This window comes from Panthera tigris, chromosome D1 (assembly GCF_018350195.1).
Source record: "Panthera tigris isolate Pti1 chromosome D1, P.tigris_Pti1_mat1.1, whole genome shotgun sequence".
Taxonomy (NCBI): Eukaryota; Metazoa; Chordata; class Mammalia; order Carnivora; family Felidae; genus Panthera; species Panthera tigris.
In genome coordinates, this window is record NC_056669.1 from 98,347,027 (window position 1) to 98,371,404 (window position 24,378).

At 43.1% G+C, this 24,378-nt stretch overlaps 1 protein-coding gene across 4 annotated transcripts in view; it reads left to right on the forward strand.

Annotated features, from left to right (window-relative positions):
• Window positions 1–24,378, forward strand: part of CD1H11orf49 (chromosome D1 C11orf49 homolog) — a 199,086-nt gene that overhangs the window by 155,507 nt on the left and 19,201 nt on the right. For 3 of the 4 annotated variants that reach the window (XM_007082131.3, XM_007082130.3, XM_007082133.3), the window contains exon 4: window positions 17,521–17,605. In XM_007082131.3, the coding sequence (XP_007082193.2) occupies window positions 17,521–17,605 (85 nt within the window). Of the gene's footprint in view, window positions 1–627; window positions 891–11,135; window positions 11,288–17,520; window positions 17,606–24,378 lie in introns of those variants that run through there. The other variant, XM_042957393.1, reaches the window with a different exon arrangement.

Below are 24,378 nucleotides of genomic sequence, written 5' to 3' on the forward strand. Positions count from 1 at the left end.
CCTAATGTATCCTAAGCACCTGAAAAACAATATCTGGCACACTGTAGACACTCTGTAATTCCTGGTGAATGAATGAACTTCGTCCCTTCAAAAACCCTGTGAGATAGGTATAAATTTTTTAAAATTTTTTTCCATTTTTTTTTTATTTTAGAGAGAAAGAGAAAGAGCCAGTGGGGGAGAGGGGCAGAGGGAGAGAGAGAGAATCTCAAGCAGGCTTCACGCTCAGTGCAGAGCCCAACACAGGGCTCAATCCCACAACTCTGGGATGATGACCTGAGCCAAAATCAAGAGTGAGACACTCACCTGACTGAGTCATTTTAAAGATGATGGAATTGGAGCTCAAAGAATTGAAATAACTAACTTGCCCCAGATCATTCAGCTAGGAAGTAGCAGAGCTGGGAATGACTAACTCCGAAGAATTTACTTTCAAGTTAGGTCAATAGTTCTCCAACTTTAAGAGTCACTGGGGCTATTTGTTTAAGTGCACATTTGCATACCTTGACCGTGAGAATTCTGATTCTGATTCTGATTCTGATTCTGATTCTGATTCTGTAGGCCTGAGATACAGATGATCCATGAATCATAATTGGGGAAACATTGGGATATACTCCATTTCCTTTAACGTTTGGAATCTACATAGGGAAGCATAAAGATAAAATCTGTTGAACATTTTCGGAGTGCCCCTAGGTACCAGTCCCTGAGACATAGAAAAGCAAGTAAGATGAAGTCCTTACTCTCAAGACTCAGTGTGTTGGTGATGATGATACAGATACATTTATCATAATTAGACCATTGATAAATCACAGAGTGCTTTAAAGCACATGCGTTGGATTCAGGCAAACCCATGGTTCAAAGCCTGAACATGCTACCACCACTAGTCATATAACTAGGTAAGTGACCTAACCTCCCAGTGTCTGCAGGTAAATGAGAACAACAGTATTTACCCAATAGGACTGTTAGGCAGACTTAAATGATATAAAGGGCGTACAGCACTCAGGAAGGTAGCTTAAAAAACACATAACCAACACCAGGAGGCAGTTTATAGTGTATAAGAAATGATAAATAAATGGCTTAGAGACAGTAAATATAGAAAAACTCAGGAAAGTTTTCCAGTTTTACAGCCTACTGTTTTACAATTAGGGTTTGGGTTCCAATTTTTTGTTGTAGTTTTTAATATAATTTATATCAAAATCTTTTCAAAATATATTTAAATATATATATATAACACCCTTCCCTGCATTACTTTTTTTTTAATTTTTTAATTTTAAAGAGAGACCGAAGGAGAGAGAGCATGCCCACCAGCCGGGGAGAGGGGCAGAAGGAGAGAGACAGAATCCCAAGCAGGATGGAACCAAGCAGGCTCTATGCTCAGCACAGAGCCAAACACAGGGCCCAATCCCATGACCCTGGGATCATGACCTGAGCCTAAATCAAGAGTCAGATGCTCAGCTGACTGAGCCATCGCAGGCACTCCTACCCTTCCCTGCATTCTTAAATATAATTTATCTTAGCATCTAAGTATCATCTTTACAAACATAAATTATTTTATTATGCTGGAAAACATCATTGCCTTCAAGAGTTTGTTGAAGTGTACCCTAAATACATCCAGATTTCATTTTAAATATTTTTTCCTGCTTCTGTGTTCCTATCAGTGCTGTTAATGCCTGATTTCTCACTGCTGATCTTGCACCTGCCTTTTATAGTTCCTTTTCCTCTCTCGGTTTACTGTGTCTGGTCAGCATTGAGCTTAGAAAATAGACAGCCCGGTGCATTAAAACTGAGTCTAATCAGAGCTTACCTCAAAGGCCTGTAAGTTAACCACATAAGCTTTAATGTGTGAACCTTGTGACATCTGTTTGGCCTACTTAGAGACTTACTGGCATTTAGATAGTTGAGATTGCCTATTAGTTAAGTTTTAAATACGTTAGGTATTAACATGCAGGCTACAGACACTTGGAGAAACCATTTTCATTGTTCTCAGCGTTGGAAGTTCATCCATTCTGTGGCCCCACAACTTCAAAGAGCTTAGGGAATCATAGGATCATAGATCTGGCCGTTTTGCTCTCAAGTAGACAACTGATGGTTATCTCCATCTTACAGAAGAAGAAACTAAGGCCCAAAGAGTAAGTAGCTTGCTCTGATGCGGTAGTCCAGCAGAGCCAACGCAGGATTCTGAGTCTCCTGAGACTTCCTTCTGCTCAGCCACACTGTCCCCAGGAGGAAACAGAGAATCACCTTGGGCTATGGAAAGGAAGGAAAACCATTTATAAATATCACTAAAAATCAGAAAAACGGGGCGCCTGGGTGACTAGGTCACTTAAGTGTCTGACTTTGGCTCAGGTCATGATCTCATGGTTCGTGAGTTCGAGCCCCACATCAGGCTCTCTGCTGTCAGTGCAGAGCCCGCTTTGGATCCTCTGTTCCTCTCTCTGCCCCTCCCCTGCTCATGCACATGCACACATACACACACGCACACACACACATACTCTCTCTCTCAAAAATAAACATTTTTTTTAAAGTCAGAAAAATGAAATCTTGTTAGTATTGTAACAAATCAGTTTTAGCCTTGACTTTGATAAGTGTTTTTCCTCCCACCCCATCCTCATTTGAAGGGATGTATAACCTGACTGTGCCCCCCCCCCATAAGCCTGGACTGTGAGCACATACAAAGAAGGACCAAGGGCATTATAAAATCCATAAGCATATAAAGTATTATAAAATATGATGATCAGCTTTGCACCCTCTTTTCACTGTAGACAAAACAAGGTGATTTTGAGGGGGAACATAGAGCCACTGAGAATGGGGACATGGAAATCTATTTCTTTTTTTTAAATAAATTTATTGGGGCACCTGGGTGGCTCAGTTGGTTGGGCAACTGACTTCGGCTCGGGTCATGTTCTCACGGTTTGTGAGTTCAAGCCCCATGTCGGGCTCTGTGCTGACAGCTCAGAGCCTGGAGCCTGCTTCAGATTCTGTGTCTCCCCCTCTCTCTGCCCCTCCCCTGCTCACTCTCTGTGTCTCTCTGTCTCTCAGTAATAAATAAACGTTAAAAAAAATTTTTTAATAAAATAAAATAAAATAAAATAAAATAAAATAAATTTATTTATTTACTTGTAATCTCTACACCCAATGCGGGGCTTGAACTCACAACCCTGAGATCAAGAGTTGCATGCTGTTCTGACTGAGCCAGCCAGGTGGCCCCTAGAAATTGATTTTTGAAGGAAGGTGCCAAGTTGACCATTTCTGTAGGTGGCTTCCTTCCTTCTTTCCTTCCTTCCTACTTTTTCTTCCTTCCATCCTTCCTTCCTTCCTTCCTTCCTTCCTTCCTTCCTTCCTTCCACTATTCTATTGAGATATAATTTTCATGCTGTAAATCTAGGTGACTATTTATTCTTCCCATTGTAAGAAAACACAAAGCATAATCCCCAAATGCAGAGTTGACCACCACTATTAACACTTTGGTATATTCCATTCTTTTTCCTATGCAAATTTATTTCCTTTTGTTTTCTTTGAAATCAAAGAAGGAATCATACTGTACACAGCGATTTCTATTTTGCTCTTTCTTCTTAGCATAATGAGGTTACCTAAGTTTGTGTATTTTCGTTTGAAACTCATTTAGTCATATGAATTAAATCTTTATTGTAAATTCTTCTTGAGAGAAATTCTCCATCTGTGGTTGAAAACTCAAGTGCCTGCAAAAACCAGACAGGTAATGTAAGGAGCACAGGTGTCATTCAGTGAACAGCAATGGGGGCCATGGCTGACTTACAAGGATAGCCTCCGCCTCAGCCCCAGCTGATTGATTGTCCAGGAGTGATGGTCTGAGACTTCATGGCCTCTGATTTTTTTTTTTAGAAAAGAGATATCTGGAATCTAGATTGTATTGCATGAAATGTCTTGACTTTTCTAATGTTTCAGCCCCAAATTAAAAAAAAATAAGTTCAAGCCAAACAAAGCCTGTCTGCCAGCCATTTCTGTCTTAGACGGTGAATGTGAAGAGCTTCATAAGTAGTAGCTCACTTAATTATCCCAGCAGTCCTGCTCCTTTAACAGTTATTGGGAACCAACACTGAATGAAGGAGGCAAAATCTCTGATTTCTTGGAACTTACATTCTAGGAAGGAAACAAGTAATATGGTTGAAGAATATATAGTAGATCATACAACGATAAGTTCTTTGGAGAAAAACTAAGCAGGAAGTAGGGGGAGCGTTGCAGTTTTAAATACCATGGCCAGGGGTGGCCTTACTGTATAATGACATTTGAGAAGAGACCTGAAGGAGGAAAGAGCTATGTAGGGATCTGGGGGGAGAGGGGAGAGCAGATACAAAAGCCTGAGACAAGAACATGCTTGACGTATTCAAGAACTACAAAGCCATTGTGGCTGGAATGGTCTGAGCAAGGAATGAGTAGAAGGAGATGCAGTTAGAGCAATAGCAGGGGCCCCCATCGTGTAGAGTCTAAGAAAGAAGACGTATAATCCAATTTTATAGATGGGAAAACTGAAGCTTAAAGAATTTTGCCCATGCCCCATAACTAGGAAGTAACAGAGGCATCTTGAACCCAAGACCGTCTTAATTCCAAATCTCATGTTCTTAGCTACTACGTGTGCCACACTAGAATGAAGCATTGTGGATTGTGTAACATTCCTACCCTTCTAGCAAGTTCCATGCTACCTGCATCCAAATCATGTCCTACCTGTTCTTTGTGCTCCTGCCTCAATCGCAGAGAATTACAGTGAAAGAATCCTAGAATCTTAGACCCAAATACAACGCTGAGGATTACTGAGACAAGAAGTTTGCACTTTTCCTTTTTATAATTCTGAATGCTCATGCTTTTTTTTTTTTAAGATTCTTTGATGTCTTCCTGGTGCTTATACTTTTGTTTTCTTAATTTTTCAAGTGGGTTATATACGTGGAGGTGACAAAATGCAAAAGCTCAAAAGGGTACGCAATCTTACGTACTTTAAAGTAGATTTAACTTCATCTAATCCACCCTGATCATTTAGACATGAGGCATGACAGAAGAGGAAACTGAGACAGAAAGAGCTGGTGTCTGATTAAAGGCCACCCATCAATGAGGAAACCAGGTACCTTGTCCAAACCCCAGTGAGTAAGATCAGACTTTGTTTTTTAGAATACTGGTGCCTGAAAGAAATTGGGTGGGTTCATCCTTTGATGCCACTGGGATATTTTTCATCTTTTTTCCTTTCTTTTTGTACGCCTGCCAGGCCCACTGAAAGATAAGGATCAGGGTCCAGAAAGCCTAACCATTGTGTCATTTCCCAGGACGCAGAGCCACTATCATTTGGTTCACATTTTTATTAAAATAAGATGAGTGATTCACTCACATTACAGGCAAAGGATCTTTTAACAGGAAAACCATACTTTCAAAAACAAAGTCGATGGCTTTAAGGAACAGTAACTGCTAATGTCAATTTCCTTTCCCATCCCATTTCCAGTCCCAAAAAAAGTCAACCACTCTTCTGTCTCTAGCCGCCTCTTTCTCTTACCCACACATATACATATAATTATAGATAGGGTACATTATATATGCCCACAAAAGACAGAAAGCAGCAGGAAAGACAAAGGTGGATTCATCTGAAAAGATGTATGTGTTTATCTATATCCACCCTTCTTTCTGGTTCTTGCTGTTTTTGTTTCTTAAGTCTATTTTTTTAGTTGATGGGTAGCCATAAATCCGTCATCATTGGTGGAAGTTAGTAGATTCTGACAAGAGAACAGGCTGTGGTCTTTATAAATACGCCTACGTGCTGGCAACGGTCTTCCTCTACTCACACAATCATCGAGAACCGGGGACTTAGATTGTTTTCTTATTTTTAGTCTGTCTCGGTTCAGATCACTCCTAGTGAGTAACTCTGTTAGCCACTGCTTCTTTTTATGTTTATTTAGAAGAAAAGGAAAATGCATTTTAAGCAAATCAAATGCATAATCTGTTCCACTTCCTATTTATTCTATGGCTACTTTGGACAGTGGAAAGCCCAGAGAAATACTTCTGTTGGTTTTTGTTTTCTGTGGCTTGCTCTCTCAGACAGGCCATCAGTTTTGCTGATCGCTTTTTTGAAATTCCATCCCAGGGGCACCTGGCTGGCTCAGTCAGCAGAGCATGTGACTCTGGATCTCAGGGTTGTGAGTTCACGCCCCAAGTTGGGCATAGAGATTACCTAAAAAAATTTTTTTTTAGTAAATAACAAATAATAATAAAATCCCATCCCAACTGTCAGCCTGATTTTAAATTGGAAAGGAAAAAGGTAGTTGGAAGTAATTTTTGTGTGTACATTAAATATACTTTGCTAATCTATGTTTAGTCCTATTCAAATTGCAGATACGGGCCTATAATGGCTTAAAGTGTTTATTATTTTTGTTGTTCCTTCTCTGTTTTCTTATAGAGATTAACAGCAGTCTCCTAAATTAGAAAGGGTCTGTCAGTTTGTTTTAGGGGCAGCAAGGAAGCGGGGAGCCAGGTAGACCACATCTGACCCTGGAGCCAGTCTAGGAGAAGGAGGATAGGAAGAGATGAGCTAGCTGGCAGCAGTTTTAAATATTAACGGTAATAATAACAATAACAGCAGTTGCAGCTAACATTTACTGCACTCTCATTATGGAATCCACTATGCCAGGTGTTTTTCATCCCTGGAAGAAATAAAAGCGGGCTGAAGTCCCAGGAACCATATAGCAAGAAAGCAAGGACATCATAAGGAACTGGCCTGTGTAGTGGAGAGAGGCCCTGACCTGGAAAGAGAAGGCTTGATTAGATTGTGGCTCTACCATTTACTTGGTACTTTTTGTCCCTTACTGAGGTTCATTTTCCTGGTTCATAAAAATGGGAATAATACTGTTTTCCTCTCCCCGCCTGTCAAGGTTCTTATGGGGATCAAAAGTGATCATGCGTATGAAAATGGTTTGCATGATTATACAGTCTGTCTATAAATATGACTCATCAGTACTTTCACTAGTGAGATGATAGAGGATTGGCAGGGTAGTGACTCTCAAGGAAAGTGGTGTGCACCTGCCTTGGGGCAGGAAGTCTGTTCTTCTCTCATCAATAAGAACAAAGGCAAGATAAAATAATCATGAGATAAGGAATAAGATTGTTTTAGCCACCCACTGGCTTGAGCTTGAACTTGGATGAATTGTGCCTTTTGTTATGCAGGTGCCATCCCACCTGTGTGCCTCAAAAGCCGCGGTAACAAGAGCAGGTACTGTTTATTGAATACTTACCCTGGGCCGTATACTAGCACTTTAAATTTACCATCTCTTTTATTTTTTTAATTTTTGTTTATTTATTTGCATACGGTTGACACACAATGTGACCTTAGTTTCAGAGTTTCAGGAGTACGGCGTAGTGACTCAACGTCTGTATACGTTATATTCTGTTCAGTAGCTACCAATCGCTCTCTTTTTTAAGTCATCTATTCCAGGGGTGCCTGGGTGGTGCAGCCGGTTAAGCGTCCAACTTCAGCTCAGGTCATGATCTTGCAGTCTGTGGGTTTGAGCCCCACGTCGGGCTCTGTGCTGACAGCTCAGAGCCTGGAGCCTGCTTCAGATTCTGTGTCTCCCTCTCTCTGCTCCTCCCCTGCTCGCACTCTGTCTCTCTCTTTCTCAAAAATAAACATTAAAAAAAATTTTTTTTAATCATCTGTTTTAATCCTCTCAAAGATTCTCCTGATTAGGAACAGTATTGTTCATACTGTTAGTATCATTAGTATTAGTATTAATATTCACTCTCATTTCTAAGTGGCTTGCTCAGTGTCAACACAGCTAGTTAGCCAAAGAGCCAGGACTTGGACCCTGGTTGGCCGATCCAGGAGGCTGCACTAGGTAAGCAGGCGTAAGACCCGCTTAGGGGTTAGAGCCAGGGCTTTTCAAGCCATCTCAGTAGAGCCCTAGAATTTTAAAGCAATGCCTCGAGCCTTCTCTCCCAGCCACTTCATTCCTCACACCTCTAGACTAGGTGAGGGCTACTGAGGAGAAAGTCGAGTAAGAAAGGCTTTGCTTTTATCTGTTATACATTGAGGTTCCTTATAAGATTTCCCTTGAAAAAAAAGTATATCTGTTTAAAAATTTTTTTCAACCTTCACGTACCACATCTTTCTCATTTAAAGGTGACAAAACGGAGGCCCAGAAGAGTTGTGCCCAGAATAATGTGGTTAGTTCTTTGCAGAACTCAGGCTGAGTTCTCTTGTCTATATTATAACCTGCCTCTGTGGGAGAACAGACCTTTCCTTCCTCCAGAACAACATGAAAACCCTCTTCTGGTTATAAAAACCCATGTGAGGAAGTGTAAAATACGCCTCTTTTTCAAAGATTGAGTGACGTTTTCCAGATATACCACCACTGAGAGGGCAGGATGTTTCCTCTCACCTCCAGTTACCATGAGGGGGGCCTGAAGTTCTGTCTCCACCTTAGCTCTTATGCCTGTTTAACCATTTCTGTCCAGTTAAGAGCAGGTTTGGGTCACAGGAGTTTGAGACAGCACTTGCTTCTTCCTGGATAAGAATTACACCTTGGCTCTAAAGTCTCTGTGTCAAAGAGCACTTCCTATCACCCTGTTTCCAAACCAAAAGCATAAAGTAGCAACATCTGAGGGTGCCCGGGTGGCTCAGTCAGTTGAGTAGCCGACTTCAGCTCAGGTCATGATCTCATGGTCTGTGAGTTGGAGCTCCACATCAGAATCTGTGCTGACAGCTCAGAGCCTGGAGCCCGCTTCAGATTCTGTGTCTCCCTCTCTCTCTGCCCCTCCCCCACTTGTGCTCGCGCTCTCTCTCTCTCTCTCTCTCTCTCCCTCATCTCAAAAATAAATAAACATTTAAAAAAAGTAGCAACACCTCGTAGAGCTGGACATTGGTCTCTGAATTAAAATGTGAATGGGTGGGGGCGTGTGGATGGCTCAGTCAGGTCAGTTAAGCGTTCGACTCTTGAAAAGCATCTGACTCTTGATTTCGCTCAGGTCATGATCTCACGGTTCAAGAGATCTAGCCCCTTGTCAGGCTCTGCACTGGCAGCATGGAGCCTGCTTGGGATTCTCTCCCTCCTCTCTTTCTGTCCCTTCCCCCACTCACTCTCTCTCTCCCTCAAAATAAATAAATACACATTGTTTTTTACATGTGAATGGATGCAGATACTAAGCTTGAAATAACTTGATAAGCTGCTGGGCCCTCTAAGAACTTATGGTGCCAAGATCCTTCTCCACATTTTGGTGTCCAAAGCTGCCTCCCAAAGCTCAATTTATTGAGCTTCCTCAATAAATTGTCAGGAGACTGTGCTCGTGCCAGAATAGCTGGCCCCGTTGCTACTGGACAGAGGCTTTCTTGTCTTCTGGCGCTGGTGCCTCCTTCCACAATGCCATAGGGTTGCCCGTCCTGGGCATTGCAACCTGCTGTGGTTCGTGTCATCAAAGCTGTCTAAGACAGTGTCCTCCCCCAGAACCAAGCTTCGCCTTGGTCCTTGAACTCCCAACAGCCCCATCATGATGGACAGAAAAGATGCTCTAACACGGTATGTGGGATTCTTGTCATGTCAGACCGGGCCTCTGGTTCGGTGCCACTGTGGGAGCTAGGGATGGCCGTGGGTAGCCTAAATACCGGGCCAGATTGCTATGATGTGCCATACACGATCCCTGCAGATTTTCAGACGCTGATTAGAAATGCTCATATTTCTTTAAATCTTTGGTTAATATAAACAATTCCGGGGGGGGGGGTTCTTTTGTTCATTCTAAAAATTGCCATGCAATTGTTACCGTGTCTGATTTAATACTTTGCCTAGAATGCATATACTGGTCAAACAGAAATAATCATTTGATGTTGGGCTCAGTCATAATGAAGGAAAGAAAGAGAGGGAGTCTGGCTTTCAGCCCTGGTTTAAATACACTGAACAGGCTCTGGGGAATAATGAGCTCGCAAAGGATGGTGTTAATAATGGCCCAACTACTTTACCCCACAGGTGTCAGTGGAAGCCAGTGCTTCTCATTCCTTTTGTGAAATCATTTCCTTTTCGGTGAACTAATTATGATTTCCCTCCATTTATAATATAAAACAACAGTGCTCTCAAAAGGGATAAAATTTAGGAACACAGCCTGCTCTCCTTCCGGGGTTTGCTTGACAGGAACATAGCTCTAGGATGTCAGCAATCTTCCTGTGACTTGTGGGACTACATGCTACGTGGGGAGTGAAGCTGTCAGATGTCTTGCCTCCTTCCTCTTCTCTCCTCCCTGCTCTCCTTCCCTCCCATCCCCCTTCTTGCAGAGTAGTATTTACTCAGCTGCAGACTGGTACCAAAGCCTCAGTGCGCTGGGGGTTAGGAAGGGGTGGTGTGGTCATGCCCCAAACTATCCATGTCCTTCCGAGCATCTCTTGGCAGAGCAGGCTGGCTGAGGGTGAGTGTCATTTTGAATGAGCATCCACAAGCCCTGCAGAACAGAACATAAAAACAATTGCAACTGAAAATTGGAGAGTCCACTCATGGGCTGTGGTGTTCTCTGGCCTCTGTGGCCTCCTATGGAGATTATGCAGCCAACCAACTAGAGGTTGTCCAGTCCACTGGGATTCCCCAACGCTTGGTAACATTTCATTATCTCTAGCTCTGGTCCTAGCACTAGCACACCCAGCCATCAACATTTGTAGGCAGTCACAGAAACAAATCCAGACTAAAGCCCATTTCATCCCCCATCCTTTTGGTGCTAAAAATGCTTGATTTGGGCTTTCTCCGAGTGAGGGACAAAGATATGGCGCTAGTTGCTTCTGTCTGGCACTCCTCCACTGGTCTCCTTTATTTTCTTTTTTAATGTTTATTTTTGAGAGAGAGAGAGAGAGAGAGAGAGAGAGAGCACAAGCAGGGGAGGGGCAGAGAGAGGGAGACACAGAATCCAAAGCACACTCCAAGCTCTGAGCTGTCAGCACAGAGCCCGACATGGGTCTGGAACCCACACACTGTGAGATCATGACCTGAGCCGAAGTCAGGACACTTAACCGACCGAGTCACCCAGGCGCCCTCCACTGGTCTCCTTGAATGACACCACTCTGACCCTGGAAAAGGCACCATTTCCCAGGAAGAGCAAAGGCATCTGAGTCTACAACCACACCACCGCAGTTCTTCCTGAGCAAATGTGTGGGCACACAGGGTGGTCTTGGAGGAGGATGTAGAGATGACTAAGCTGCCCCGAGCTTCCGAAACAGGAGCTTCCGAAACAGGAATTTCCACAGCAAGAAGGCAGACCAGATGTAGAAAACACAAGAGGAGACCTTCATCCTTCTTTTCCAAGAAAGAAGGAGGTGAGAACAAGTTAGTCCTTGATTATTGGGCATCAGCAGTTTCTGATTAGACTAATTTTCTTATTCAAAATAACCTCACCTGTCACCCTCTGGGATTAGAGATAACCAACAAAAGACTATTCTAAACCAGGGGCTGGTTATCTTGAAAAATACAGTATTCCTGCAAGAGTTGTAACAGTGGTCAAGTGAATTATTATGAGGTAAACCTTAGGTTTCCTCTGGTTTTCATGGTAAAATTGGTGATATAATCCTATGAAAACAAATATCCAAGCTGACTGGATTTAACATTGATAAGAAGGTGCTAGGAGTCAACAAGCACGTGGAGTGTAGTCCCCCTGCCAGGACGTATTGTGTTCACTGAGAGTTGTGGTACCTGTGAACAGGACGTTTTCCATTTTCAGCACTTTACAGCTCCAACATCTCCTCGTGGCCCCCTAAATTTGTATATATGCCTCCTGTGCCTGGGGAGTCCCCATCTCGGTAGTTCACCCAGTGACCAGAAATCTGTCCATCTGAATTTTCCTCTGGGTCTCTATGTAATGCATGTTTTTATTCATTCATTCCTTCAATAAATATTTACTGCTGTGTGCCAGGCATTGTGCTAAGGGCTTTAAGTCTAAAGATTCCTTAATTTCAGGACTTCAAGTTTTAATCAGTTAATAATTATAAAATAATCCTACCACTTACTGGGTACTTCGATAATTTCTCAGAAAAGTACCTTATATTTAAATTGCCTCATTTGGTTTTTACAACAATCGCACTAGGTAGGTACTGTGGTCATTCACATTTCTAAGAAGAGGAAACCAAGGTTCAGAGAAGTTGTGCAACTTGTCCAGATCACACTAGAGGTTAAGTAGTGGAGCCAGGCTTTGAAGCAAGGTCGCCTGATTACTAAGTCTGGGCTCTCCACTAATACAACTGTCCTGCCCAGTTTAATGTGGCCCACCTGCAGGGTATCTGTATGTTTAACTTCAATAGAAAGCCTGTCAGTCACCTGGTGTGAACAATCCTACCATCAGAAGTCAAGTCCTCTATAAACCAGCCGGATCTCACCTGCTGGTGAGAACTAGAAGGACCTTTGGAGCTAGACATCCTTTGGGCTTACATCCGAATCACCGTTCTCCCTCCTCTAAGTTGTTCTGTTTCCTTGAGAAGGTAATCAACCTTTAAAGAAACCCTAGTTTTTTTATTTCTAAAATAATAATAGCAAATAGTAACAGAGCACTTTTGATGAGCCATTGTTCTAAGCCCTTTACATTAACTCACAACAACTGTATGATGGTGCTACTGTCATTATCCTCATGTTACAGATGGGGAAACTGAGGCACAGAGAGCTTAATGGTCAAGTAATTTGAAATCAGTGGCAAAGCTGGGATTTTGACCCAGGCAGGATAACTCTGAAGTCTATGCTATGAGCCACGGTGCTACGCTGTGTTGCCTCTGGAGAGAAGAGAACCAAGGATGTAAACGCCTCTGGTCCAGAGCCGGGCACACGGTCAGTGGGACTATTACAATGCTGAGAATAAGAATGTTTAACAGCTCTGACCACCCACAAAAAGAGAAGCACCAATTTGTGGAGAATGTTTTAATGTTGATCTTATACCATACCCTTCTTGTGCCTTCGCCTTTAATCTTTCAGGACCTGCTGGCTGATGCTTTCCTAGTTGGGGGTGTGGGGTTCCTTTAGAGAAGGCGTCTGTCTGTCCGTACACACCACTTACCTTCCCTGCACCTGCCAGGGCAAAGAGCGGCTGGCAGGTGGGCGGGGATGAGAAATGGCGGCGAGGCCAGGAGCACAGGTGCACCCATCCCCCGCCCGCCCGTGGCCTGTGGCCCAGCACAGGCTGTGCTGCTGGAGCCGCAAGTCTTTCCTGTTGACAGTAATTAGACCTTTCAGACTAAATTTCTTACATGAAAAAAATCCCAAATCACTTGAATTGTCTCCTTGATCCAGTTCACCTGGAGCTATTTAGTTCCCGCAGTTTGTTTGGAGGGAAAAACAAGCTCCTAAGCCTTCACACATTACGGTTGATAAGATCAAGGTGCTGAAAGTGTTAGGTGGGTAAACGCTAGAGCCAGACTGCCTGTGTCTGAATTCCAGGTCTACCTCTTACGCGTGCGTGATCTGAGTTTTTGTGTCTGTGAAATGGGGGTAACCATAGTGAAGATTAAATGAGACGACATAGGACAAGCCCTTGCAAGAACAGTGCCTGGCCCATAGTAAGTGCTCAATAAATGTCGGCTGTTAATATTATCATTAAGCCCACCCAGCCTTCAGACCCCCATCTTTCCCTCCCAGCCTCAGGTTTTATTCTGGGAAGCCATGTTCCCTTCCTGTCCCCCCAGGCTCTGGACCCTTCTTTTATCACTTACCAAATGACAGTCAACCCTTAAACAACATGGGTTTGAACTGCACAGATCCCTTTGTACATGTTTGGTTTTTTCCAGTACAATCCTATACATGTATTTTCTCTTCTTTATGTTTTTCTTAATATCATTTTCTTTTCCCTAGCTTACTTTATTATAAGAATATAACATATAAATACATATAACACACAAAATATAAGTTAATTGTGTTATCAGTACAGCTTCTAGTCAACAGTGGGCTATTAGAAGTTAAGTTGTTGAGGAGTCAAAAGTTATACATGGATTTTTGACTGTGCAGGGGGTTGGTGCCCCTAACCCCACATTGTTCAAGGGTCAACTCTACTTCACCTCTCTAAGCCTCCTTGTCCTTGGCTGTGAAGTGGGACTGGGAATAATGGAGTCTACTTCATAAGGTTGTTGCGAAGGTGAAGTGAGCTAATTCAAGGCTCAGTGACTATTTAGTCTCGTTACTGTTGTTCCTGAGGCACAAAGCGTTGCCTGAAAAGGCCTTTGAGATCTTGGAGAGCTCTTAGAGGGCGCAAAGTAGGCATTTAGGGTTAGCTAGTGCCTGAGTGTAAGTCTCGGGAGCTAAGAAGACTGCTGGCTTCTTCATCGCTGTAACACTGTGCCTGGAACTGAGGAGGCCCATAGTAATACGAAATGAAGGAATACTGCAAAGAGTATTTAAAAACATGTTTGGCTCAGGCAACCTGACAGAGAATTTCAAGGCAGACCACTCCTAGGTGTTTAAGCACTTAAACTCAGCAGGAAACACCTTCCTCTTCTCGCCTGTCTTTGCCCCCAGCATTTAAAAACAAAACTAAAGGGGCGCCTGGGTGGCGCAGTCGGTTAAGCGTCCGACTTCAGCCAGGTCACGATCTCGCGGTCCGTGAGTTCGAGCCCCGCGTCGGGCTCTGGGCTGATGGCTCGGAGCCTGGAGCCTGTTTCCGATCCTGTGTCTCCCTCTCTCTCTGCCCCTCCCCCGTTCATGCTCTGTCTCTCTCTGTCCCAAAAATAAATAAAAAACGTTGAAAAAAAAAATTAAAAAAAAAAAAAAAAAAACTAAAATATCCCCCGCTGTTTGGTGTTACTATGTTGTAGACATTCTGCTAAGTACTTTATAGACATCCTCTCTTTTAATCTTGACTTCAACCCTGAAAGGTAAGTGTCATCATTCCCATTATATAGATGAGAAACTGAGATTTAGAGAGATTGAGCAATTTGCCCACGGTTGCGTAACTGGTAAATTGCAGAGCTAAGGGTTGAACCCTAGCCTGAAAGACAGGAAGGGGCCAGCTCCTATTTGCTCCTCAGTGTTCTGATTTTGGAACAAGCGTGACCACTTGCCATTCTCCCAAATACCCACTACTCAACTGAGGAGTATCTCCGAGCAGCAAATGCCTCTCTCTCAAAATATCCAGCCACTACATTAGTAGAAGTAGAACTGCTGTCTTCCACAATGAAGGTGGCAAAAGTTCTCTATCTGCCTAGATTTTCATTCATCTCTTTATCTTCCTCATTTTCCATTTGGGAAAGTCAAGTTCCAGAAGTGGTGAACAAGCTGTATTCTGTTATTCTGATGTATTTAGTATTTCCAAGAGCTGTTGTTGCATTAGAGAAATACAAAATGATTTTTGTAAATCATCCTTCTATCTTTAGAAGCAACTATTTGAAGTACATGAGTTAGAGTGTCATCAAGAACCTAAAGAGAGCTGAGGGTCTGGAAACCAGGAGGCTGAGATTGATACCCAACCTTGTCTTTCTTGACTCAGTGTGGGAGTTACACAGTCCTCTAGGCTTCCCGTATTCCTTCACTGATTTATCTTCCCAAGGATATCTTGTGGGTAACTTTGGGGGACAAATGTGAATTTCTGTGAAACACTTTGACCCCCTAAGAATGATCAGATACATCCACCAATTAGCCGAGGAAAGCAATGATGATTCAAAGATAGCATTTTCCTTTATAGATGTGTTTGTGCTTTGCTGACATTGCATTTTTTACAAATTGAAGGTTTGTGGCAAACCTGCATTGTGCAAGTCCATCGGCGCCATTTTTCCAATAGCATTTGCTCACTTTGTGTCTCTGTGTCATGTTTTGGTAATTCTTACAGTATTTCAAACCTTTTCATTATTGTTGTGGTCATCTGTGATCAGTGATTACAACTTGCTGAAAGCTCAGATGATGGTTAGCATTTTTTAGCAATAAAGTATTTTTAAACTAAGGCATGTACTTTTTTTTAGATATAATGCTATTGCACACTTAATAGATTGCAGCTTAGCGTAACCGTTACTTTTACATGCACTGGAAAACCAAAAAATTCATTTGATTCACTTTGTTGGGATGTTTGCTTTATTGCGGTGTTCTGAACCAAACCCACAGTATCTCCAAGGTATGCGTGTATTTACTTCCTTCCAGAAGTCACTCCTCTTTACACAGGGAGTTCTGGAGTGAGAATAATGTGGGAATCCATTATATTCAATAGCTTTTCTCCCCTTTCTTCACCTTTCCTGCCCCTTACCTTAAAGCTGTAAGACCGTGAGTGGCTATTACACCATCCTTTGATGAGCAAAACCTCCTACCAGGCTGTGCCCGAGGTCAGGCGAATGAGGAGAGGAAAGTGCACACCCCACTGTGGCCAAGACGAAGGCCACAAAAGCCATCTTGATCCTTTGACCTACACTGGCACTGAGCCTGTTGCTTTGGTGACCCTGACTTTGGCAGTGTGGTTAGTTTAACTCTCTGCCCCCACCTTGAATTGAGCTTTGATGAAAAAGTAGTAGGAACCCAGGCCTGTCCCTGGAGATTTGGGGTTTTTATCTTGGAAAAGCATCAACCAAACTAGCAGGGCAGGAGATCTGGATTCCTGTGGCTTGGGCTAACTTGGGTCCAAAGAAACCAAGTGCCTATGATCATCATCTTCATTCCCCAAATATGGCCATGCCCTCTGGATTCCCTTGTCTCACTCATTCTCCCAGTTAGGATGGCTTCCAGGTTGCCTGCTGTTGCTTTACCATTAGCTTGTTCTTCCATATTTGAAATGCTTTGGTATACAGAGTACTTGCGGATTGCCTGGCTGTTCTAAAATCTTTTGGCCTTGGTACATGTAATAACAAAACAACCTTTACACATCAGTGTATTTCCTCTCCCTTGGGAGCCGAGAGACCTCCCTGAGATTTGCATCTCTGGGTTTGCTGCTGGGCTACAGAGCCTCATCCTGGCTCATCTCTCCCAGGGCACTGCTTCTGTATATCAGGAATCATCTGGTTGCCTTGATTGTATATCTTGAACCTTTGTCTTGGTTTCCTGTAATAGAATGGCCAGATTTTTGTGCAGGCATCCAAAAGAAGCCAGGCTGTGCAATACTGGATGACAGAGTAATAAGGTCTGTGGGTTGCTGTGATGTATTCTTCTCCATATATTGAAAGACTGAGTTTGCCTTAGTAGTGCTTCCAGATATCTGTGGATGGTCTTTGGGCATGTTGTGGTGAATGCTACCATGCCAGAGAATTTCAGCAGATTTAACCAGCTTTGAAATGACTCGTTCTTGTAGATTGTCATACACAAGGAAATCCAGACTAAGAATGTGGATCAAGGTATCCCTCTTGTTCCCTTCTCACCCGACCATTTTTCAAACCAGGGAAGCTCCGTTAGCCAAAATGTTGTAGCTGGGTACCTTCCACCCGGGAAAAACTTTGTAGAAACATTGATCTTAGAATCTCACTACCAGAGGTTAGTAGCTAGCACTAACTCACCTTTACAAGAGCAGCTCTCCCGAGGCTAGGTCTGAAACCCATGAAATGGCCAAACAAAGAGCAATGACTTCACACGCAGAGACCTAATGTGTTCCTCTCCATTTCAACTTCAGATTTGCTGACCATGAGAGAATATCACTGTTTGCTGCAACTGCTGTGCCCGGATTTCCCCCTGGAGCTCACTCAGAAAGCAGCCAGGTATGTGCCCTGGGCTCTAGAAGCTAACTCAGCCCTCTGCGGGCCAGGACTTCTTAGAGAAACCTGAAATGTATACAAACAAACAAGCAAACCATTAGGAAAAATACAAAACCATTAGGGAGAAACTGGCATTTGGAGAGGGGTCTGTTTGAGATTTGCCCCAAAACATAATGCTCACTTTCTGCCTTTCCCAAGGGAAGCCAAATGATCCTTTGTGGTTTCTGTGGGGGGCCTTAGGGTCTGCAGACAGAGCTGGGGGGTGGTGAGATGAAGACACACACACACACACACACACACACACACACACACACACACACACAAGTCTCTAGAGGATATTCTGAGAAACGAAGGGGCAAGAGTTGGCAGTGACCAGTGAATGAAGGCATAGATTGAGGTTGGAGACTGGAAAGGTATGGAGGTGATAAAGCCCAATTAAGAGAAGAATAAATGATATTATTTATGCTGAAAGAAGATTTTCAAGATTAGTCCAGAACCAGGAAGACTTGGCAGAAATAGTTTGAACCCCCTTATTTCTGCGTTTGATTTCATGGTCATTCCCATTTTAACCAAATGAGGTAGTTGGACTGTGCCTCAGTTACCTTTTACTTGACACGAAATTTGACCTAAGGTGGCAAATGGAAGAATTTCAAAAATTGTGTTGTCTGAAATTGCCAGAAAAGAGGATTTTTAGGAAAATACTCTGTATTATACTACACATGATAGATACATGTCATTGTACATCTGTCCCAAAAGTACACATGAAGGGTAATGTAAAGTATGAACTCTGGGTGATCATGTTGTGTCAGTGTAGCTTCATCAATTGTAACAAATGTTCCACTCCAGTGCCGTGCAGGTGTTGATATGGAGGAAGCTATGCAAGAGTTGGGGGATGGGGGGTATGTGGTAAATCTCTGCACCTCCCCCTCCATTTTGCTATGAACCTAAAACTGCTCTAAAAAGTAAAGTCTTGTTTTTCTTTTTTAACTTTTTAATGTTTATTTTTTAGAGAGACAGAGGGCGGGGCGGGGAGGGCAGAGAGAGAGGGAGACGCAGAACCCAAAGCAGGTTCCAGGCTCTGAGCTGTCAGCACAGAGCCTGCCACGGGGCTCAGACTCATGAACCGTGAGATCATGACCTGAGCCAAAGTTGGACACCCAACTGACTGAGCCACCCAGGCACCCCAAAAGTAAAGTCTTTTTTTTGGTTAATGTTTATTTATTTTTGAGACAGAGAGAGACAGAGCGTGAACGAGGGAGGGTCAGAGAGAGAGGGAGACACAGAATCTGAAGCAGGCTCCAGGCTCCGAGCTGTCAGCACAGAGCCCGACGTGGGGCTTGAACTCACGGACTGTGAGATCATGACCTGAGCCGAAGTCGGCCGCTTAACCGACTGGGCCACTCAGGCGCCCCAAAAGTAAAGTCTTAATAATATTTTTTAATGTCCATCTTACCTCAAGCATAGTGTATGCATTTACCTTCATTATTTCATTTAAATTCATTTACCTTAATTACCTCACTTAATCCTTATAAAAACTGTTACCTTCCTATTTTACTCAAGAGGAAACTGATATGCCTCAATTTAAAAAAAAAAAAAAAAAAGAGGAAATTAAGGCTCAAAGAGGTCAAGTATGTGGCCTGAATTTACTGATAGCTTGTAAGTAGCAGAGGCATGACCTGAACCCAGGGCTGCCTGAATCCACAGACTTTGCCCTTAACCTCCTCACCCTCCTGCCCGCTCATCTTGTGAAATCATTTGTGCGTGGTGGTTTGACCCACTGACACCACAGCTGCACTGGCTACGCTGCACCAAGAACCATCTGAATCCTTCTGAGGTGAGCCAACCATCCCCCCCGCTGCCAGCGACAGACTCCAGCCTCACACCGGGGCGGGCTGTTCTGCATTTCACAGCTCACACGCTGGTTTTGCTGGTCATGTGCAAAACTTGTTTAGTGGTCACGCAACCAAAATCTTCTTCCCTGCGTTGTCCAGTGGATACTTACCTTTTCCAGTGGCACTTGGCCCCTGGTAAAAGCAGCAATTCGGGTTTTATCATTTTAACTGATCTGCTATCCAAAGGAGATTTAGATTTTTTTTTTTTTCCATAGTTGACAATAAAACGTGGGAGATTATCTCTTGTAATTTAAGAGCAGCCAGCTGGAGTTACCTTCAGATTTCCAATGATAGTGCCCCTTGAGGTCAGATTATTTTAAGGAAGATTCAGCCCCAAATTGGGGGAAAAAAACTCTCAAAGACGGTACTATGATTTCTACATAGCTGAATAATAAAAATCAGCTGTGATCTCTAACTAAAATCTTCCCAGAGAAAAGGAACCGTAAGTGTAAGTAAGCTCCAAGTAAGTGTAAGCTCCATGAGGGCAGGCAGGATCTATACCAGTCTTATTTGCTGCTGGATCCCTGTTGCCCAGACCAGTACCTAGATATGTGCTACACACTCCATTAAGTGTCTCCCGATTGAATGACCATATGAATGACATCCCTTGTCAGGCATTTTATGTAGTTCAAAAAGTCCATGATTCTCAGTAACTCGAAGAACAAACATCAACCACTGTATCCTATATTCATTTGTTCGTTCATTCATTTATATATTCATTAAAATTTTTTAACAGCTTGGGGTTTCTGGTCCAACTCTTGATCTCAGCTCAGGTCTTAATCTCAGGGTCATGAGTACAAGCCCCACGTTGGGCTCTGCATTGGGCTCTGTGCTGGACATGAAGCCTACTTAAAACAAAATCCAATGGGATTTTATTATAGTCACAGAGTATATTTATATCCATCAGCACAATCAAGTTTAGAATATTTTAATTACCCCCAAAAGAAATCCTGCAGTCCTTAGCCACTACTCCCCAATCCTTCCCTCCTCCCCAGCCCTGGGCAACCACTAATCTACTTTCTGTCTCTATAAATTTGCCTATTCTAGACATTTAAAATGAGTGGAATCATATAGTACGTGGTCCTTTGTGACTAGCTTCTTACACTTGGCATAGTGTTTTCACGGTTCACCCATGTTGTAGCAGAACTTCATTCCATCAGGTATTTCTTGAATGCCAGGAGCGATTATGTACACTGGGGATACAGTGATAAATAGATGCTGCTGTTCTTCCCCTCAAGGAGCTTAACATTAGGTGTAGAAGAGGACCCCTTTGGGCCTCAGTCACTGTCTGCCACCACTCTGTGACATCTCACCTTGGTTTCTGTCACTCCAGAACAGTTACTGTCCTCCTTTCCTGAAAGGTTGGTGGCAAGTTAATGAGGGCGACCTTCTGTAGGATTTTCAACCCCTAGCAGCCTCAGCTTCGCACTTGCCCCACCCAACTTCCAGACCCTTCCAAACAATTTGATATGTGTAAGCACTCAAGATTAGAAGTAACACCAAGTGGGGCGCCTGGGTGGCTCAGTTGGTTAAGCGTCCAACTTCAGCTCGGGTCATGATCTAACAGTCTGTGAGTTTGAGCTCCACATCAGGCTCTGTGCTGATAGCTCAGAGCCTGGAGCCTGCTTCAGATTCTGTGTCTCCCGCTCTCTCTGCCCATCCCCTGCTCACGCTCTGTCTCTCTCTGTCTCAAAAAAAAAAAAAAAAAAAAAAAAAATTAAAAAAAAAAAAGAAATAACACCAAGAATGAACTATTGTGACCTCGTCAAGATAAAAAGCTTCTGTACAGCGAAAGAAACAATCAGCATTGTGACCTCGTCAAGATAAAAAGCTTCTGTACAGCGAAAGAAACAATCAGCAAAACTAAAAGGCAACAGTGGAATGGGAGAAGATATTTGCAAATGACATATCAGATGAGTTAGTATCCAAAATTTATAAAGAACTTATCAAACTCAACACCCAAAAAATAAATAATCCAGTGAATAAATGGGCAAAAGACATGAATAGACACTCTTCCAAAGAAGACATCCAGATGGCTGACAGACACATGAAAAGATGCTCAACATCACTCATCATCAGGGAAATACAAATCAAAACCACAGTGAGATACCACCTCAGACCTGTCAGAATGGCACACATTAACAAGTCAGGCAACAACAGGTGTTGGTGAGGATGCAGAGAAGAGGAACCCTTTTGCACTGCTGGTGGGAATGCAAACTGGTGCAGCCACTCTGGAAAACAGTATGGAGGTTCCTCAAAAAATGAAAAATAGAACTACCCTACAACCCAGCAATTGCACTACTAGGTATTTATCCAAAGAATACAGGTGTGCTGTTTCGAAGAGGCACATGCACCCCAATGTTTATAGCAGCACTATGGACAATAGCCAAAGTATGGAAAGAGCCTGAATGTCCATCAATGGATGAATGGATAAGGAAGATGTGGTATATATAGATAATGGAGTATTACTCGGCAATCAAAAAGAATGAAATCTTGCCATTTGCAACTACGTGGATGGAACTAGAGGGTATTATGCTAAGCAAAATTAGAGAAAGATAAATATCACTTCATTCATATGTGGAATTTAAGATACAAAACAGATGAACATAAGGGAAGGGAAGCAAAAATAATATAAAAAACAGGGAGGGGGACAAAACGTAAGAGACTCTTAAATACAGAGAACAAACTGAAGGTTGCTGGAGGGGTTGTGGTGGGGGGCTAAATGGGTAAGGGGCATTAAGGAAGACACTTATTGGGATGAGCACTGGGTGTTAAACATAGAGGATGAATCACTGGGGTCTACTCCTGAAATCATTATTGCACTATATGCTAACTAACTTGGATGTAAATTTTAAAATTTTTTAAATAAAAAAAGAATAGAAGTAACACAGTCATCTAAAATGCTTGGATTCTTACAATTATTGATACCAACAGACTTCAGCAGTGGTATCCCCCTAGCTGTGGCTGGAAGCAAAGCTTATCCCCTCCAGGAAGCCTGCTGTTTGATAGTCCATGCTGGTAGCAGTGTGAGGGGATTATGGGAATGCAGGTAGAAACAACAGAAGGGCCTAGGACAATCCTCAGGATGCTGGCTATGAAATTAGAGGTGAGGGTCACCTGGGTGGCTCAGTTGTTTAAGTGTCTGACTTTGGCTCAGGTCATGATCTCATGCTTCATGAGTTCGAGCCCAGTATCGGGCTCTGTGCTGACAGCTCAGAGGCCGGAGCCTGGTTCCTGCTTCCGATTCTGTGTCTCCCTCTCTCTGCCTACCCACCCCTGCTCACACACACACTCTCTCTCTCTCTCTCTCTCTCAAAAATAAACATTTAAAAATAAATAAAAATAAAAAATAAAATAAAATAAATAAAATAAAAAGAAGTTAGAGGTGAATTCAGAACCAGGGGAAGTTAGTTTGCTCCCTGTGTATTAGGCTTTGTGTCAACCCCGCCTCCCCAATGCCAATCTTTGCTCACTCCACTCCAGCTGGCGTGTGGGTACAAAACTTGTCTATATCTCAGAAAGCGCTCTCTGATGGCTTAAGCTATTCTTACTTTGTCCCAAAGATCGAGATCCCAACTTCCTCACACAAGGCCAGGCTTCTGATCAAAATCGCAAATGGAGGTGGTTAGGTCTCCAAGGCAGTTACTGTTGCTAGAAGAGGCATCGCACTCTCCCATGTCATGGCTGGGCTTACTTTTCTCAGGGCCCTGAGGTCTGGGGACAGGCCACAGAAGGAGGCTCCAGGCTGCGATGATGTGTGTATGGAAGAATGTGATCCACACGCAGCTGCACAGCAGAGCCTGTTCGGGGGCATGGCGTCTCCACGTGTGCCTGACTCATGGATGGCAAGCACCTCGGCCAGGCCCTGGGGCAGCAGGTGTGAGCCAGAGGCACAGGAAAGATGGCAAATGGGCTGCAAGACAGGCCTGGCCCCAGACGCCCTCCACCTCGCACATTCCTGTAGCAGTGGGGGGTCATCAAGAGGTTTTATCCTTGAATGATCACCACAGCATCTCTGTCTCCCTCCTCCCTGGACCGGAAGGCTTTCCTGAAGGTGAGAAGCACCTTGCCGTGTCTGGCAATTCGAGCCAGACTTCTTGAGTTCAAATCCTGGTTTCACAGTCCACCAGCTTGTGCCCTTGGGAAAGTTGTTTTGTTTTTTTTTGTTTGTTTGTTTTTTTGTTTTTTTTTTTTTGAGCCTCATTCTCTTCATTTATCAAATGGAAATAATAATAGTTGTAATAATTGAAGAAGTACATAATGTGCTTAAAACAATGCCTAGCACAGAGTAAACTTTCAATGTTAGAAGTAGTAGTCTTAACCCTGACCTATAAAGAGCACAAGCATCATAGCATTGGAAAGACCTGGATGTACGTGCCACTGGGGCCCCATTAACTGGATGACCTTGGGGATTTCTCATAACTTCTCTAAGCCTTGTGTCCATATCTGTAAAATGGGGAATAATACTAACTCACTCCGAGTACAGTGTAACTTTCAACAACTAGAAAAAATATATATTTTATAAATGTATGCATATTAGCACATTGTAGACATTCAATAAGTAATAGTTTCTTGCCGTTAAAATAATGTTGGCATTATTATTATTACCAGATTTTTAAAAATAAACAAGAAGAAGGGCGCCTTGATGGCTCAGTCAGTTAAGCATCCGACTTCAGCTCAGGTCATGATCTCATGGTTCGTGAGTTCGAGCCCCGAATCGGGCTCTGTGCCGAGGCTCGGAGCCTGGAGCCTGCTTCTGATTCTGTGCCTCCCTCTCTCTCTGCCCCCTGTCCCCGGTTCATGCTCTGTCTCTGTCACTCTCTCAAAATTAAACATTAAAAAAAATTAAAAAAAAAATAAACAAGAAGTTTCTCAGCCCCCTAA